The sequence below is a fragment of the Ictalurus furcatus genome, chromosome 3 (assembly GCF_023375685.1).
Source record: "Ictalurus furcatus strain D&B chromosome 3, Billie_1.0, whole genome shotgun sequence".
Lineage (NCBI taxonomy): Eukaryota > Metazoa > Chordata > Actinopteri > Siluriformes > Ictaluridae > Ictalurus > Ictalurus furcatus.
The window spans coordinates 21034899-21054829 of record NC_071257.1 but is presented as its reverse complement, the minus strand read 5'-3'; the positions used below and the strand labels follow the sequence as shown (position 1 = coordinate 21054829).

The 19931-nt window shown below is 36.5% G+C and overlaps 2 protein-coding genes across 5 annotated transcripts in view; both read right to left on the bottom strand.

The window, feature by feature from the left end:
* smap1 (small ArfGAP 1) overlaps window positions 1–5926 on the bottom strand; it is a 125826-nt gene extending 119900 nt beyond the window's left edge. Inside the window, exon 1 of one of the 4 annotated variants that reach the window (XM_053621382.1) lies at window positions 5345–5926. In XM_053621382.1, the coding sequence (XP_053477357.1) occupies window positions 5345–5462 (118 nt within the window). In that variant the 5' untranslated portion in view covers window positions 5463–5926. The remainder of the gene's footprint in view (window positions 1–5344) is intronic. The other 3 variants (XM_053621381.1, XM_053621384.1, XM_053621383.1) reach the window with 3 other exon arrangements.
* An 8838-nt stretch (window positions 5927–14764) lies between these two features.
* tlx1 (T cell leukemia homeobox 1) lies at window positions 14765–18473 on the bottom strand. The gene is made up of 3 exons (XM_053621380.1): window positions 17505–18473; window positions 16170–16371; window positions 14765–14991 (listed from the first exon to the last, which is right to left on the bottom strand). The coding sequence occupies exons 1-3, from the start codon at window positions 17974–17976 to the stop codon at window positions 14781–14783; spliced, it is 885 nt and encodes a 294-aa protein (XP_053477355.1). The 5' UTR covers window positions 17977–18473; the 3' UTR covers window positions 14765–14780.
* Between the last annotated feature and the right edge of the window lie 1458 nt (window positions 18474–19931).

The window sequence follows — 19931 nt, the reverse complement described above, 5'->3', positions numbered from 1 at the left end:
GTTTGCTAGTAAGCAAGGTAACGTTCCCAATTTCATGTTTTTTTTCCGAGTTCATTTCCAAATTCAGTTATTTATTCCTAACGTTGTGCTCATTCTAACAGTAGAACTCCGAGGACAATTTACATTTGCAGTGATTTCATTGCTCTAGGAAACAATAGATGAAATATGTGACACTGAATTAGCTGCTTGCCGATTACATGATTATTCTTGAGTTTTTCCAACAGCTTGTTATTCATTCTCATTAATAAAAGTATTCAGAGGAAAATTTGGTTTGCCTGGTTTCATCTAGAACCACATAGTTCTGTAAAATTTGGTCCATTTTGCAGATTTGAATTATGGATTAACTAGGGTTGCAACAACCAACGACAAAATCGATAATTAAAATAATCGATGACGAATTTCATTATGGATTAGTTGGGTCTGTGGCATCACTAAGGAAAACCCCGTCAGTGACGTCACTTCACAATGGTGAAAAACAAACAAGATCACCAATAACGCACAAACAATTATGTTTCTTTAACTAAAGAATACAAAAATCATCCCCATGGATAAGCTACAATTCATTACTGAACCCTGGCTAGCAGTGGCACTAAGCAGCATATAGACTGGTGGTGTTCAGTGAGTTGGTTCTTTCTAAGGTGAAATCAGTCAGCACCTTACAGCATGAACGCATCTGCCCTGCAGTACCACGGGGTTTATGCTAATTGCTAGGCAACAGGAATTGCGTGAGGAATGTAAGCCTAAAGCAATGATCATCGATGATGTAACTTGGTACAGGCGCATACACACACCTTCAAAACCACCTCCAGCACCCAAAAGGACAAAGCAAAACCCAGAGCAAACAAGTGTGTACAAAAGGGAGGAGCCAGGGGCAAGAGTGCAAGAATGCTGGCTAGGTAGAAACCCTGTAGATCGTCAATGCTCGGTTATATCCTGCTGAACATTGTGTTAGTTTGCAAATATGAAATACACATGGCATGCACTCCACCCAACACAGTACGCCCCTTCCTTTATCCTTTATCTGGCAGACAGCAACGCATCATCCTGTCCTTCATATTAAACAGCAGTAATCAGCACAGCACACAGACAGCCCCATCTCAGCTGTTCCCACATGATATGCTAACTACTAGAGAGAGAGAGAGAGAGAGAGAGATATTAATGCCTACCCACCAAACATTTCAGGACTGAAAATACTGTAATTACTCCTTCAGGTCTAAAAAGCACACAGAACTTCTAATGTCACTGATACAGTGCAGCCACGGAGCACTATTACACAATTCAGAACATATACAGGAAGGACAGAACGAGACAATATAAGCAGTGAGGCATGTCTGTGCTACAGATACCCGAGAGCTCATTTGTGTCAAGATGGAAACTGGGTGAGACAGAAACCAGAGCTAGAAGGTAGGGACAGAGTGGGTAAACTGAGGAAACCTCTCACTCCACCAACAAATAAAAACACAATACAAGAACACACCAAAGAACAAAAAGCCAAACACGTGTTCGAAATGGCACAGGATTGAGACTGCAGTCTTTCTCTATTTTAAACACAACATTTTTTATGTTTGTCGCAGTACGACACCAGCCACTGACCCGGGCACTCAGAACAAGCACGTTTTATGTCTGGGTTATTCAATTTTTATTCATAGTTACCTAGTTCAACAACCAGAGAATGAAAATAAAGCATACTTCTTATCGAACATTAGTATGAATAATTAAACATAACGCAGATTAAACAGCATGCACCAAAGCTGAAATATTTTCAATATAAGGATGTAATGCTATGTGAGAACACTGATGAAAATATAAGTAAAACTAGTTACTAGTCAGACTTTACTATTTTCATGTGCGAAAATAATTCGCACTGGAAATTACCTGTGAAAATAGGAAGTAGTTCTCTGGAGCAATTTAAAACATGACCCTAATATTAAGAGTAAACACTAGAGATGCACGGATACTAAATTGATATCGGCCGATATTCGAACTTTATTCTCTCCATTTCAACAAGTTGTTTCACAGTAACTGGTCTCAAACAAATCAAGTGACTCAAATTAACATTAACACATGAACTAAATTCTGAAGATTAAATTAAGTTTAATTAACTTATTGTATGTTATTAATTCATATTAACAGAATTAATTGACTGAATTCTAAAAATCCTCCTGTTAGTCTCACATTCACTCACCACAAACAAAATCATTTCCACTTCATCACTGACATCAAACTGGTAATATATAATATAAATTTTTTTATATATTAAACATTAACTGGATATGAAATATACTACTCTACAAATATATATAGTTTTCTGTGCAATATATACTTTGTTGTCAACTCATCTTCATTTAAATCTTTCAATGTATACTGGCGCTTTAATTCAGCACGAGCAGCTCGGCAAAAAAAATAAAAAATTTAGACCCGACGCCGAAACTCCCGCTTCACTGTTGCAGCGTCCGGTGTAAAATTTTAGCAGGGCAGAGATTACAGAGTTTACAACTTGCAGTTTTGTCGTCATTCCACACAAGAGACATCTTTACACAGCATGAAAACGACGTGTTTTCCCGCCCTCTTTTGATTGACAGGATATAATCTGCTCTGATCATCGGATGTTTCGAAACTATCGGCTGATGGCCCATAGAGTGATAAATTACCTTTATTGGCCGATACATCGGTGCATCTCTAGTAAACACCAACAACCGTTGCAACAATAGACGCACATCAACGTCTAACGCACAACAATGTTTACACTATGTTTGATGTTATTGTAGCTGACTAAACCGAATTTTCCAGGTTCTTCAATGAACTTGAGAGTGTTCTCAAAAACTGTTCCTGATGATTGTGGAACGTGTGGAAAAGTGAGATATCTGAACGGTCGCATTAAGAATTATCAGCCAAGAATGTTCTCAATCCTTAAAGAGATTACGGGAGTTATAACGACCGTGCCACCGCAACACTATTGGCCCGGCTATTCACCCGAAACACCGAAAGAGCTTTTACAGAGGAACCTGTACACAATATCCAGACTCTGCAGTCTGAGAGTGTGAATTAACAGATAACTCCTCACAACAACTGACAGATGTTATGATATGAAAATGGACAACACATTAAGAGGAAGTATTAGGAAGTAAGGAAGTGACTGTGTCCTTTTCATTGTCTCAGACTCTGAACGTATATGACAACATGTCAGTTAAAGACTTCAGTGCATCCATGGAACTTGAAGTAAAACTCCGTCCAGGAACACGTTAAATATGTTTATACTGAAATGTCTGTGATGTGCTGGTGCGGTGTCTTCGTTAGAAGTTAGCAATGGTCTAATTCTCTGTCACAGGAGGACAACGGGGTTAAATAGGAGAAAATAAGATTTGACGCCATGGATAACAGTCAGATTTTGCTTAAACAAAAGAGCAAGAGCTTCTTTTCTCACCGTCATATTAATAAGAAATACAATATAGAAGTAGTGGAGATAAACACTGGACTCAGAGTATTAGCATTAAAGTTGGATGCTGATGTATTTGAGCAGAGTGTACAGACTAAAGGACTAAAGCTGTGCTGCACCATTCTCTTTAGACAGACACGAAGCAACCGCTACACCACTATCAAAACGGCACACGTAGGAATCAGTTAAAATTCCCTGTGAAGTGCCTTGAAACGAGCAGCGTTCTTCGATGTTTTGAAGTAATTTCTATTGAAACAGGAAGTCAGGGCGGGACATATCAAGTGGCTCTTCCCAATTTTTAAACAGCTAAGCCGTGCTTGACTGTTAGTACAATGGATGCAAGCCAGAACGATAAAGTGAATGAATTCAAGCCATTACATTCTTAACCGACTTACAGATAGGGAAACTCAATAAAAACGCATGTGCTCGAACAGTCAAAGACCCATGTTTTTCTGATGAGATTCCTCAACAACGCCAACTTTAGCAAGGCGACGTTTATAACATTGCGCGAGAGACATTTCCGATTCTAGAGAGCATTTGACCGGACAGAAACTTTGATGACAAGCTGAAGTGCAGAATGATGTCAGCAAAATTGTTCACCCGTAACGGCGGTAGAGAGAGAGAGAGAGAGAGAGAGAGAGAGAGAGAGAGAGAGTCTGTATGTCTTGAATGCATACATCTTCTAAATGCGAATTTGATCACTGTTTTTGGAGCACACTCGCTTATAGAGAACCTGGAGGCTAATCATTATTAATGCTAAAAGCTACAAAACTTCCGTTTAGATTTCATGGGGACTTCAAGTGAAAATGGATGTTAAATCTAGAAAATAACATCTTGGAGGTCATTGAAGATCATAATGCTAAATGTGTGTCGTTCAGGGTGGATTTCCTTGTTAAGTTTGAGGCTATCTGCCTTTTTCGTGCACGGTATGCAAACACACATGAGGAGGTGTTACTATTATTATTATTATTATTATTATTATTATTATTAATAATAATAATAATAATAATAATAATAATAATAATAAGCACTAGCTCTCGCTCCTTGGTGTCCCACAACTGACAACAAACACACACCACGGAATGAAATACAGAAACGAGTATACTTTTTTTTTTTTTTTTTTTATAAACACACACCCCCACACCCACACAATAAAACCCCAACTAATCTGTGTTCCGTATTGAAATATTCATGAAATCCCATGATACCCAAGATCCATCAAGATCTCTGAGCTGAAGCTCAGGCGTAAAGGCGCATCACAGGCTCATCTTACTCTCCCTTTAAATAACCCAGCAGTGCACAGAAGATCCCAAACACTGATATCAGACCACTGCTGATTTTCCACACACATTAACAGTTTCTACACTTTTCTTCAGCTCTTATTCACCCATCAGTTCATAAGTGAGACGAGATGACGTGGTAAACCTCGCTTACGCAATGATGACGCATTACTTCAGGGATTTTAATTATTTATTTTTCTTTTAAACTTTAAATCCACACCCAGATAATTTACCTGGGATGAAAGAGAAACAATTACTTACAGACACGTCATGCTAAAATAATAAAAGCTGTTTGTTGTAGGGTGCACCAGCGGCTCCTCTCCATTCCAGCCCCGGCGAGATAGTGTTAGCTCTCCGCAGTTAGCCGGAACAACGCTGGATCAATGACAGCTACAAGTGTAGCGTCGCTATTATATTATACACAGACACGGCTGTGTATGGCTCAAAGCCGCATACTCTCCTGCTACTATGTGAACAGTATGAAGCATGATTTAGTATAGAGGTTTAAACCTAGTCAGTGACTAATATCGCCTCGGAATAAACTCGAGAGTCATTCCTAGAAATGCGGAAAGATGTCCGTGTGGATGTTGGGGAAGATCTCGGTGCTTTCCCCACCAGCAGCACTCACCTTTAGCCTCGCAGTCGGCGCAGTATTTGTTGTCATCCTCCCGGAGCATTTTGGACAGGATGGCCTGATGCTGCTCATTCAGTTTCTGAGCCTTCTCTCTCTCCGAGCGCGTCGTCATTTTCTCCCTGCTTTCTTCCTGACGTTTCGTTTCACAATCCGCAACCTTTCCCCAGGATCTCTCTCTCTCAGTCTAATTTATCGACACTAAATTGAAGACCATCCCCTGGAGAGAGAAAGAGAGAGAGAGAGAGAGAGAGAGAGGAAAAAAAAAAATGAACCACGTTTAAACAGACCCAATTTCCAGCTGTGAAGCGCGGGGTGTCTAGAATCAGTGGAATATGGCAGATGGAATCGACAACCCGGAAGCGGAAATGTTCGTCCTATGAATGAATGTCAGGGTTTTTTTTTTGGTTTTGTTTTTTGTTTTTACAGCGTAGAACTCGTTCTAAACAATTCGGTTTGTTGTTTGTGTATCGCGTTTGTCTTGTGTTTCACGAAGAGATTTTACCTAAATATGTAACGAGGCTTGATTACATAATAACTACAAGAAATATTAAAATTGTTTTACGTCATCATGTATGCTTCTCAGTGATTGGTAGTTCGTTCTGACGTAAAGAAACTAGTAAGGATGGTGATGGTGATTCCTAAAGAATGTGGTGGGATGAAAATGGTTTTGAAAAAGTTTAGTTGGTTGAATTTATTACTTTTCTCATTAATAAGAATAATCCGTGTATTCAGGCTCTTTTTCAAAGGGATATTGTCTCTAGGCCTGCTAGTGCAACTTTTTGAAATGACTGTGTTGATAGACTGATGTGGATTAAAATTGGGAAATTACCTCAAATATTTAATCACAAATAAACAAATAAATAAAATCTTTTAAACCCATTTATAAACATTTCTCCTGGAAATTACTATGTAAAAAAAGGTAATTTTGAGGCAAAGACTCTGCCTCTCTAAGACGCTCCTTTTTATACCCAATCATGTTACTGACCTGCTGCCAATTAACCTCCAGCTGTTTCTTTTCAGTAACACTTACTTATCCAGCATTTTGTTGCCCACGTTGCAAATTTTTTGAGATGTGTTGCGGCCATCAAGTTCAAAATTACATCTTTTTTTTTCTTAAAATGGTACATTTACTTAGTTTAAACATTTGATATGTATTCTATGTTCTATTGTGAATAACATATGGATTTATTAGATTTTCAAATCATTGCATTCTGTTTTTATTTACATTTTACACAGTTCCCAACTTTTCTGGAATTGGGGTTGTATAATATTATGGGGAAAAAAGGAGGTAAGGAGGACTGGTGAATTATCATGATAAATTTTGAGATTCTGACAAGAACAAAATGGTAAAATGTAATTTTGAGACAACATCTGCTTACTTACGTGACAATTTCATCTCCTGATAGTGATACTATGCTGTACGTATAGTGTACTCACTGTCATTGTGCAATAGGTAAAGAGAACAGGAACTTATTTGATTCAGAGAGAAACATTAAACATCAAATATTTTGCCAACAAAGCATGTATATAAAAAAAATAATAATAATAATAAAAAAAATAATAATAAAAAAAAAAGTTTTTGGTTAGTAGAAAAGTACTGGAAATTTGCTTTCAGCAATATAGGTGATGAATGAGGTCCACTACAGGCACCTTAGTATAAATACAGGGACTCTGAGACAATTATACTTATTTATAGTTACCTTGTGTGTTATTGAATCAGCTCATGAAGAATTCTGTGTCAATGCCAAATGTCATGTTGGCATTTTTGTTTGTTCTTTTGTATATTGTACTGTATATTTGGATTAATTGAGATCAATGAGGAAGTTTTTAATTCTTTGCAATTCAGCAAGGACAACAATCCATTCATTCATCTTCAGAAAATGCTTTTTTATCTTGGTCAGAATAGTAGTTAACCCAGAGCCTATCCTTATGTCCTGTCCCATAGCTGGGATATCAGTCCATCACAGAGAATCATGCAAAAGTAAAGGAATTAACATATAAATATTTTTTTTGAAGTTAGAACATTTACAAATATTATAGACAAAGAAAGTCAAAAGCCATTCAGCTTTATTCAGGTATATTTTCAACATTCATGTTTTACACTGATGCAATAGGTTTGTCCACACACTTTTTAAGCAAAAATACTTTTTTGAACACAAATTAACCAACAGTAATTCAAGTGCTAGAACACAAGTTACACCAGTAAATGCAGCATCTACCATAATAAATAAATTCGGTCACTTTCCCAAAAATGTATTACATGGTTCGTCTACATAACAACACGCATCCAATGATATCAATACACTTGTGGGATGCATACATGTTAACATTCAACTAAAAGTCAATACAGCGACCCTTTCTCTCCCAGTCTCCATATCGTGTTGGCTCAGGACCTGTCGGGCCACCTTTTTCTTTTGTGTATGGATTCACATCATCTGGAAATTCTGTAAGGTAAACAAACAGACTAAGATTTCACATAATGTATGTTATTATTTATATCTTTCAGTCTTTGCACTCTTTATCGCTGTTACACAAAAGGTTTCTACACTTTATTTTGCCTAGGGCTGGGAAAAGATGTCTTCAGCATACTTAGTTATCTCATGTTACATGATACACTACAGTGCATTCAGGAAGTGTTCAGGCCTCTTCCGTTTTCTCTGATTTTGCTTTATTCTAAGGTGAATTCAATAAATTTCTTTCTTATTAGTCTTGCAAATATAATGCATAAATTAAAAAAATAATAATTTTGTAAATGCATAAACAATAAAAAAGTAACTAGCACACTGGCATGTGTGTCCAGACACTATGCTGAGATGCTTGAAAATTGAGCTTAGATACATCCCATTTGCACTGATCATATGTGAGAAGTTTCTGAAACTTGATCAAAGTTCACATTTAATAAATTCAGCTGATTGAACCTAATCTTGAAATCTCTGTCAACATGACGCCTGGAAGCTGACAGTGAAAATCAGCAAAAAAAAAAAAAACCAAGCCACAGGCCACAAACGAGTTCACAGGAACTCGCAGAACTCTGAGACAGATTATTTATGGGGAAGAGAAACAAACATTTTCTGCAGCTTTGCAGGTCCTAAAAAAAAAAAAAAAAAAAAAAAAAAAGTACAGCGATTTCCATTACTCTGAAACGGCAGATGTTCAGTCAGTACTGGATTTCTCTGCATTTTTTGTTATTGTTGAGGCCAAAAACTTTTGATTTTGCTGCGGCTTTTGTCAAAACTTGCGATTCAACTTTAATAGATTTCTTTGCTATTTTGTGGAAAACTACTTGAGTTGGTAGTCTTTCACAGTGATGTTTATTGGTAAATGAGACCTTTTAGCTTTACTCATATTCAATGCACATGAATCGAAGAGGGCTTTGACTGAATCCATGTTGTGATGATGTCGCATGATGTGTGGCTCAAATCTGCGGAAAACCCGCGGTAATTCTGAATGATTGTAAACTCCTCCGAATATTGCAGAGTTTTGATTGATTTTGCGGTCATTTCTGTGATCGCAAATATCCTGGAGGGACTAGATGTTCAGAACCACTGCAATTCTTCTTAGAGCTAACTGTCCAGCCAAAAGGATCAAACAATAGAGCTAGCAAACGTTTTTCTCCACATCACTCCACCAATCAGACTTTTAACATAGAGCGGCCAAGATGGAATCCATTCCTCAGTAAAAGGCACACAGATCAGTTTGACAAAAAAAAAAATGCCTGAAGGACTCTCAGTGCATGAGAGACAAGACAATTACATCTGGAGGAAACTATGCACTGCTCATTACAAGGTCAATCCCATTCCTAAGGTAATGTGCTGTGCTTTTCAGCAGTGACGAACGGAAGGCTTGTCAGAATCAAGGGAAAAATGAACTGGTCAAAGTAGAGACATTTTTAGGAAGAGTGGGGCAAAAGTTCAGCTTCGAAAATACAAATGGGGCAAAACATGCAGCCAAGACCACAGAGCAGTGATTGCACAAAATAAAACAGCAGTACATCGACTTTACCTATCCAGTGCTTAAGAGGTTCTATGGATAGGATTGGGAAAAGATCCACAAATCCAGGTGTGCCGAGCTTCACACCCCCAACCCCCCCCCCCCCCCCCCCCAAAAAAAACCCTCAAGGCTGTCACTCTGCTTCAACTAAGTACTGAATAAAGGGTCTGAATACTTGTGCAATATTGCAGGGTTTGTGAAAACCTGATTACGCTTATGATTTAGAGTAAGGCTGTAATATAACAAAATGAGAAAAAGGTGAAAGTGGTTGAAAACATTCTAAATGCAGTGCAGGTTTACTAACAAAGTGTCAGCAACAAAGTGACGTGGCCATTAAAAACAAGATAACAATAACCTTTCATTTAGAGCTACAATGTGCAGGATTTTTAAAAAAATATATACAATAGTCAAGCATACTCTATAACGCTGACTCTGAGCTGCTTGTGAGTCCGCCTGACAATCCTGTAATAGTAATTCAAAATCAGTGCTGTGTCAGGTCTGAAATAATCTCAGCCTCATATACGCAACAACCATGTGATGTAGTACACCTGATATGTCTTGTACACTTTTCTGGCCAGAAAACGTAGGATATTGAAGAGTAGAATCTGTCTGGCTCTCTGCAAGAAGTCACTGGACTTTTAAAAAAATAATAAATTCACAGATATCAGTGCGTGTAGTACTTAGAGTTAAGTAATCGTGTATGTTCAACGTCTATGGGAGAAGGTCTACGTATGGTCATCTGCCGAGTCAGTCAAACAGCCTCTTTTATATGTGTTAATTCATAAATGTTTTGCAGCCTGGAAAATTATTCTCACTGACCCCCTCAATACAGATTTATTTTATGAACATAATCAGACTATTTAATCCAACTTCTTAAAATATATTCAAAAGCTTTGGGCAATTTATTGGCACCATAGAGCTTTTTGTTTGTATACTTTCCACTCCCAGAACACATTTACATTAGCATTGATTTACTGAGGTTTTGATTAAATCCATTCAGGTGACCAGTCAAACAGAATGATAACTACTTAACTCAATATATGTATTAACTTTGATAATGATATGTTGTGAATTCCACTGTGCTCTCCCTCCCCTATCGATCACAGCGACACTAGCCAGTCATGGGCATCTGTGAGCTCATGCATGTGGAAGTGGGAAGATAGTGATTTCCAAATGTGCCCCCAGATGTTGCATGAGCAGCAGTTCGAAAAGATACTGTCAGCTGGCTTCATGCGAGTCCTCAGAGGCATGTAAAGCCAGCTGACAGCATCTTTTCAAATAGCGTTCACACTGAATTAATCCAGTCTTTTGCCATTTATGATACAGAAATCTCTGATAGTGTATACTGACAAATTTATTCTATGACTTAAGGAAGAAAAAAAAACCTTACACCCTAAACCCTGTGGAATCTCTTGTATAGGATTGTTACAGTGTCATGGTTTCATGATTAGACACGGTGTATGCTCAGATAATTAGCTCAACACTGGGGGGGGGGGGGGGGTCAAAATCCTGATGAAAATGCATTTCCATCTATTGCCATCTAATTTTTCAATATCTCATGAGTTTATCACAATAATGATATTACGTAATCATATCGCGCAGCCCTGGTCTAATCACTCTCATGGCATGCAGCTAGATTGATGGTAAATGCATCTAGAAACTTATAATGGTGCATCAGTGGCCTACTTTTAAAGGCGTCTGTAGTTTTTGTGTCCTTATCATCCGTGTCGAACTTCCCCAGAGGCGTCTTTGCCTTGCGGAGGGGCTTCTTATCCTCTTTGGTTGTGTAGCCTGCTGTCCTTGAGCAAGCTGCAACACAGAAAGGACAAAACGCATAGACGCTAGTCCAGTTACACTAGTTCAGGTGTTAACGTTAACTAGAGCTAGCTAAGTAACTGGTGCAAACATCTCCGGAAATATAGCTAAGTCAAGATGGATGCTTCAGTTACCTGTAATCATCGACTCTAATAATAATCCATTTTTTATCAAACATTTGTTGTTAAAAGAACAGAAACGTAAAAGGGACATTATGCTCAGGTGAAACACTGACATTCAGCACATTACACAACTGCCCCAATGTTTTGGCGCACTAAAATGACGTAATTGTTCGCCATCAACTAAAGACCAGCAATGTATTCAAGGGTGGTAAAGCAGCGCAATTTATGCGCAGGCGTAATATGCGCAGGGGGCAGAATGAGTCTGTTTAACTCGGTTAATTTATCAGTTTCTGGATTTTAACTATATTTAAACTGACAGGAAATGTAATGAGATATTAGACACTTTATGCAAATGCAGAGGCCGTCCACTTTGTGATAAAAATAGCTACAGTAAGAGCTGTCCTAATGGTTTCCATTAACCATTTTTGAGCTAACGATTTTAATGGTTAAATGACGCCATTATATAAATTTTAAATTAGTGTGTGTTTTAGCAGTACTAGCTACTGATGTGTTTCATTTGGCAGTACCTCAGTTTTCTCTCATTTAGTCACTGTTTTATTTTCAGTAACCACTTTATGCATGTAGTGATTGTTTTGTACCTTTTATTGTATTTTTAACACCTAAATATGTGCATGTAGCTCACCTTTAAATCATTTATTTAACGCTAATTAGAAGTACAGTAATGATATTTATGGCCCAATAATATGCCACAAATCATTTTGAATCAAGATACACTATATTCACATTTCTATTTGAAAGGTGTACCCTTAATGATACCACAACAGAGACAATTTTATGTTAAGTATCTCTTTTGCTGCGAGTGCATAGTAATTTGGGGACAATATCAGTAGTCTATTCCAGTAAAAACAAATAACTTATTTAAAACCAAAAGCATTATATAATAAATTAGGTTATGGAAATGACCAAACAAACAATATGCATGTTTATTAGTTGTGAATATTGTAACACATTATTTTCACACTTTTATGTAATTAAATGTCCAACAACAATTAGCCTCCTGCAGTATAACTTAAGAGAGAACATTTTTTTGACCAAACAGATTTTTTTTTTGACCTGCATGAAAACATAAATGCAAAAGAGCTATATGCCCATTTGAGTACACGCTCAGAATAATTTAAAATTTTAATAGTGGTCCATGTTGACCCTCAGGGGAACTCTGTACGCTGTAAAACTGGATAGTTCATTTAACTCAGAAAAAAAATTGAGGAAACTAATTACCTCAAAATTCTTAAGTTGAAAAATCAATTTCTTTAAGCCAAATACACTTAAATATAACAAAAATTTAACTCAAACCTTGTAATTTAAAATTATTTTTTGTTATATTTAAGTGTATTTGGCTTAAAGAAATTGATTTATAAACTTAAAAATTTTGAGGTAATTAGTTTCCTCAAAATGAACTTAAATGAACTTATCCGGTTTTACAGTGTAGAAGATTTTCAAAAAAGAAGAACCTTACAATTGAGTGTTTCAGAAAGCTTTCCAAGTATTTTATGAATCTAATATCTAAATAACTCCTGAAGAAGCCTTAGAGTGTTCTTTTTTTTCTTAGATATTTGTCACATGGTTTTTATGGGTCCCATCTTGTTTTTCCTCAGAATTACAGATGAGGATAATTACTAAGCAATAATATTTACCACAGCCTCTTTACAATAGGAAATAGGAAATTCTATTAATAACTGTTAATAGACAAAATTACAGTATTCTTTGAAGAATATGCCACAATATGCTTAATTTGTTTGGGTGAAACAGTATCACTATGAACTTTTATGTAAAGGGAATATATAGCCTACTACTCATTTTGTTCAGTGTTCAAGTATTTTATTCACATATGTCATGATCTCTGACCACCATATACTGTACTGCAGTGTACTTAAAGAAAATGTAGAGGTAATAAACATTGTATAATAGTACATTACGTTTCCACTGAAAACAAATCAAAAATATCAACTGGTTTTAACCCTTACAGCTTCAGAGGCTTTTTGTTCTTTATTTATTTTTTTTATTTTTATTTTTTTGCACAGCCGATGAAGGACTTTTGTCCAAAACGTCCTGTTTGTCTGAAAACTTGGTGCATGTTGTAATTGTTACTACCTATGTACATCATCCATAGTTTCATGGAAAGTTGGAATGCAGCTATTTGTAATGCTTGTTTCCTGTATAACTGCATTACAGCTTACCCTTGTGGAAAAATGGAGAGCTGAAATGTTAAATATTTATTAAAGCAGACATAAACCAGTTATGCTGGAATATTGAACTCTTCACTAAATTAAAGTCTATAAAATAGGGTTGAACCAGTCTTTGTTTGCTTATTTATGGACATCTCACCATGACTACGGGTTGCTGTTGGTTTTCCTCGTTTCCCATGTCTTAATATTTTGTCATTTTTAAAGGATACATTTAATGCACTGGACCATTTGGAATGTGCTGATGGACCTTAACACGATACTCCTCTAGTATGGCCATGGAAAGTTTCAGACACACTCTCACATCTGCATATATTTAATATTACAAACACACTGTTACAGTCCCCATACAACGAGGAGAACATACATTTATCATGCAACCAAAACAGTCATTCACTCTGAAATGAAATCCAATATCTATCTAAAATTTGTGTTGCTACAGTGTGTCAGTATAAAAAGATGTTTCTTTGAGTAAAAAAAAAAGGAATAAAAGTTGAGTTCAGTGTTTAAAACTTTATCTGAACAAAGTAGTTGAATGAAAAATGTATTTGACACAATAATATACAGCTGTTTTACTGCAAAATAATATATCCAGCTGTAATTAACGTGAAGAACAACGAAGAGAAGACTCTTGGTATTAAAATAGGGTTGGTTTCAGATAACTATCTCTGATTTATTTCATATGAAACCTATGTTGAGGAAAGTATGTAATTAAGCGTAGCGTGCTAAATAAATTTAAAGTACGTGATTGCTGTTGTAGCTTGCTTTGTCAATGTATATAAAAAATTAAAACCATAACATTAAGACCATGTTCTATCAAAACTATACAGAATTACCGGATTTGTTTGGTAGGAAGTACCTCCAGAATAAGTGCTTGAAACCTTCTTGAAACCTTCTTGAAGTCCATTTTCTGTTTACCTTTTTTTTATTATTTTTTTTATTATTATTATTTATTTTTTAATGTTGTTGCAACTTAACCCCAGGACTTTGTGTAATTTAATCTAAAATGCAGTGGAGAGTAAAAGTGCAAAAATGCTGTATATATAAAAATATAGCCTACTACACGTGTGAGTACGCCAATAAAACCCTTATCTTACAAACACCTGGTATTTAGAATAATTCGTACAGTTTTCGTTCAGACTGGAGACAAGAAGAAGCCGTAAAGAAATAAAAATCTGTTCTCCTGCAGGCTAACACACAATAAGAGTAACAGTTGGTGGAAAAGTGACGCCGGGATTATTAAATAATATAGAGCTAGATCTACATAGATGAGCCTACAAAAGAGAAGAGTTGGTGTTGCTAGTCGCAGGTGGAGACGCTGCTGATCTTGTTGGTATTATCAGTCCATGGCTGCAGGTTGTGCAGGGCGAACAGGGAGCTGTTGTGCAGGCAGATCGGGTCCGGAGTTACAGGCTGGTTTAGAGTCTTTTGAAAAGCTTCTTGTTGTAGCTGCATTAATAAGCGGTTTGCCTGCTGCCGTTCGGCCTCTCTTTCCTCCGCCGTCTGCCTCCTGGACACACAGCAGATAATAATAATAATAATAATAATAATAATAATAATAATAATAATAATCAGCAACAGAAGAAGAAGAAGAAGAAGAAGAAGGTGGAGGAGGAGGAGGAGGAGGAGGAACAATAATGCCAGGGGATCAGAAGTCCCAGATTGGAAAGTTTTTAATAATAACCCTGGCGCCATGTATTCAACCTATTTAATTATGCAAACATTTATTCAGTGACTTACTATGTAATAACTCAGAAAAAAATAAAAGTATAATACTCAAATAGAAAATAAAATAAATAAATAGATAAATGAATGAATAAATAAATAAATGATAGAAAGTAGGTTTAACCTATTTAAGTATTTAAATAATTATTCAGTGATGAGTTGTGCAATAAGAGATAGATAGATAGATAGATAGATAGATAGATAGATCAATGAAAAACCCACAAACACACGAATAGCCTAAATAGCCTAAATAAATAAATAAATGATAAACCATGTATCTGCTTAAAGAATGGGTTTCTCCTCGATTCGAAAATTCAGAGAACATTATTGCTTTATTATCTAATTTATTTAACGTTACTTTACTAGCCTACCAATTTAGCCTATTTAACGTTATTTATTTAACGTTAAATTTATGTAAACTGTTGTTATATAAACATGTATTCAGTGATTAATGGTCCAAAACGTCAATAGCTAGATGGCTAGACAGATAAGAGCGACTTTCATCTTAAGACAAATGCATTAATTTGTCTGTTTTTTACTGTTTAAGTTTAATATCTTGTGCCTTCTGTAGAAACTTCCATTTTTATGTAAACATAATGTTTGTCTTTTAATAAAGTATATCATTATAAATACAATATACTTAATACTTTTTTTAAATCCTGAAACATTTATGGTTCCATCTTTTTATATAAACTGTTTATTAAATACAAAGCCGCTGTATTTAAGTAGCTGGATTAGATCTATGCGTTTTCTGTCAAATAAAGTTTGCAAAGGTGAAAATACTGCATTCAAGCATTGACCCAGTTACAGATATATTTCTAGAGCTTCCTACATGAATGTCAAATGATCGTTTTGTTGCAAAGGAACCGAACCAACAGGGTCAAGACAAATCAGTGCTTACAGTCTCTTTATGAATGCACATGTTGACTTTAAAGACAGAAAATGCAGGGCATTAAAGCTCACCTCCATTTTGTTCTTCTGTTCTGGAACCATGTTTTGACTTGTGCATCAGTCATTTTAAGTGCTTTTGCCAGAGCGGCTCTCTCTGCTGAAGCCAGGTACTTCTGGCGGTGAAAGCGCTTCTCCAGCTCGCAGATCTGCAGGCGCGTGAACGACGTCCTCGGCTTCTTCTTCTTCGGTGGTGTGCGGTTCTGGTACGGGTGACCTATACGGCGTGTTACAGTGAAGGGTGAGAGGGCCACTGGATTGGGGAAAAATAGGGCGAAAGCAGGCAAGGAAAAATCAGCAACATGACAAAGCGAAGCAGTGAAGAGAGCGGGATTTCGAACTACAGCATGTAGCACATGATAGCAGCATTAAGGTGACAAGAAAAATAAACACAATGCAACAAATAGCCATAGCATCAGGGTTACATTAGGCTAAGCACAAAGCGGTATTTGTATGTAGACCATAAATTGAAATATATATTTTTGTAGGATTCTTAAAGGATGAATCCTAAATGAAGTCTGTAAAAGCACATTTTAAGGCTGGTCGATGATCTTCTGATTAGTCTACAACGTTCATTCACATAGGCCTAGTTTCCAACAGGCGTCACAATAATCCCATATTTTAATAATAATCCCTTATCTTAATAATAATCCCATATCTTCTTAATAATTTATCACAACGGTGAATTTATCGCTTTAGAAAATCTGCTCTATATTTGCTACCTCAATACAAAAAAAACTATTAAAAGATATTTATATTTAACGTGGGTTGTTTAGTGATAAGGAAATAAATGTAGTTCGAGTATGTATGTTTATTTAAGTTTTACTGGAGCATTAGTAGGGCAATGTTAACTAGCTACTGTTACCAAGTTGTGTAGTTTACAGGCCAACTGAACAAATATGTCCTATTATCTGGCTAGGAAATTTGGCTTTTGGGTTTGTTTTGTTTGGTTTGGCATAAAATTTAAAATAACGTAGGCCTATAAAAAACGGTTCAAATGCAGTAAAACAACAACATAAAATGCTTTAAAAAATAAAATATAAATGTCCTAGGAATTATGACGTTAAAAGGTCCATAACAGTTTTGTCGTTTCAGTACACATCATCAGTATTAAAAATAGAAAATAAAAATAGAAATGATAACAGACTATCATATTAAACGAATTTTCGATATTTTAAACATAAAGACAACAGATTAATTATGCTTTACACAATATCTACATTAGAATATGCGTGTATTATATTCTTATTATATACTTATAGTATATTAGTTAATAATAATAATAATAATAATAATAATAATACAGTATATATTATGTTAGAATATGAACCAGGTGTTGTGTCATATTACCTGTAAACCTGTCTTTGGTATACCTCCTGTTACTCTCCATCCACGGAAATGTTAATCCGGTGAGGTTGTTCAGAGTGCCCATGGCTGCCATGTTGTGCACCGTGGCCCCGCTTGTTTGAATGGAGGAGTGCATGCTGTTGAGTGGCCGGTGTGCGGGTACACGGATCACCCCGGACGCGTTCAGGCCGTTTCCGTTCCCGTTCATGCCAATGTTCATGTTGTAGGAGCCACCGAGTGGTGCAGCGCTGCACGCGTTGCTGTTGTATCCGCCGGTGTTATTGCCGTTGAAGTTGCCCGTCATGGTGTTGTAGGCATTGCTCACAATGCTCCCCAGCCCGTAGTCCAAATCCTGCATCCTGGGGTTAGAGATCATACAGCTCCCTTGCTCTGCATTGTTGAGAATCTGATCGATGCCGAAGCTGATGGAGTCTACGTGTGTGTGGTGGAGATGTGCTCCTATGTTATGATCCATGGTCCCGAAGAGGCGCGCGCTCCCAGAGCTCCTTCGCGCCGCGCCTGATCACGCAGCTACAGGAGCGCGGCTTAATGCTCGGATCCTCGCTGTCTCAGAACCACGAGTGCGTGAGCATGTGTGAGAAACACTGAACTTCAGCCGTTTGTCGTTTTCCCCCTTCCTCCTTTTTGGCTTGCCGGATGGAGGGAGCCACAGGAGCATCAATCAAAATGCCAAATAGGCCGGGTAAGCTTAAACCAGAGCTTTCAGGCTTCGGCACCCAATTGGCTAAAGAAATAACGACGATTCCATTATACAGAAGACATAACAAAGGCCACTAATCCCCTCTCTCTCTCACTGAGGCGGCTACATAGCGCATTTGTAACCTATTTTATAAGCAATACAATATAGCCGCATTCTCTGGCATCACCAATAATCAATAAATAAAACACTGAAATATGACACGTTATCAAATAAGTCCATATACTAATATTAAAAGTATGAATAACAGCAGTAATTTAGTATCAAGTAGTTCCTCAGATGAAGCCTAAGCTTTACTTTACGTTTTAGAGAATTTGGATAGGATTCTTCTAAATTCTACTTTTCTGCTTTTTTTCGTTGCCTCGAATGTGAAAGAATTAAATGTTAAAAACCTAAAGTAGATTTTTCATAATTAAAATTTACTAAACATACCAAAGAAGCCCACATTTTCGACTTTCATATGATTTTACGGCAATCCAGTGCTTCGATAGCCTATAAGATCACTGCAACAACTTTGCACGAATTTCATTTTATTGTAACTTTTGCTGTTCACCCTTTCAGCATCTGACTGTGGATGAAAGTCTGACTCGACTAGTGCAAAGGCTATATATCAGGTCATATTGATGTGTGCAATGAAGTAATGCAGTAACAGCAGTTTAGTATCTAAATAACATCCTCTTGTTAAAATGCATGTTATCATATCATATCATACTCATATTTTGGTTAGCATAACTTTTCTTTCTAATTTGCTCCCAAGCATATAGAACCATACAGATAGGAAAATACTCTGTTTTCCGCCCCTGTTAATCTAGATGTTTTAAATCGAGTTAAACAAACGTTAAAACACCTTGGCTATGCGTTAAGCTACGAGTAAAGTTATGATTTGTTTTTACACAGTGCAGTTCAAGCCAGTATAGACATCAAGCTATGAGTGATATAGATTAGCCTACTATTTTAGCAAAGTCGTAATCTTAATCACCAATTTTACAATGACTTTATATTAAAAGACGATGCTTTCCTCAAAAGAGGATACATGGAGCCGTCAAATCCAATGAAATATTAAGCCTATTAATTGTAATATTAATAGATTATTATAACCATTATAAATAAACTATTTAGAAAGCGGATATCAACTAGCCTAAATACATATTTAAAGTGGGAAGAATAACCTTGCATAAACGATGCATACACTAAATACATTTTTAATACATTTTGAATTGTGAAGAATAACCTCTAGCTTGCTGCCCTAGCCTATGGATAAAGCTTTAGAGAAGATTATTATTTTAACACGAGGTTCATTAGAGTAGCCGATTCATATTAGATGAGTCTCTCGATTCAGACTGTCCAATTAACCAACGAAACATTCATCACATGGGTTATTTTACTATAAGTGTATCTACACTCTCAAATGAGCTTTAAAACAACAGTAGTAGGATTAATTTGCCTTTGGTGAAAATTGGTACAAATAATGAAAAACTGATTAGTTGTTTATAAGTTTAATTATGATCATTATTATAATTATGCGCACTAAAAACCACTTAAAAAGGGACAGGGGCATCTAATCAATCCCAGTTATTAATGAGCTGAATGGGTGCTGCCCTAAACCTGAAATGAAGCCCAACAGAATATTAGGATCCTCGTCAGGAAACAAATTGTGGGATTTTCTTTCGATGTCGTTTTAAGATTTATTCGAACATTTCTGTACCTGCTGA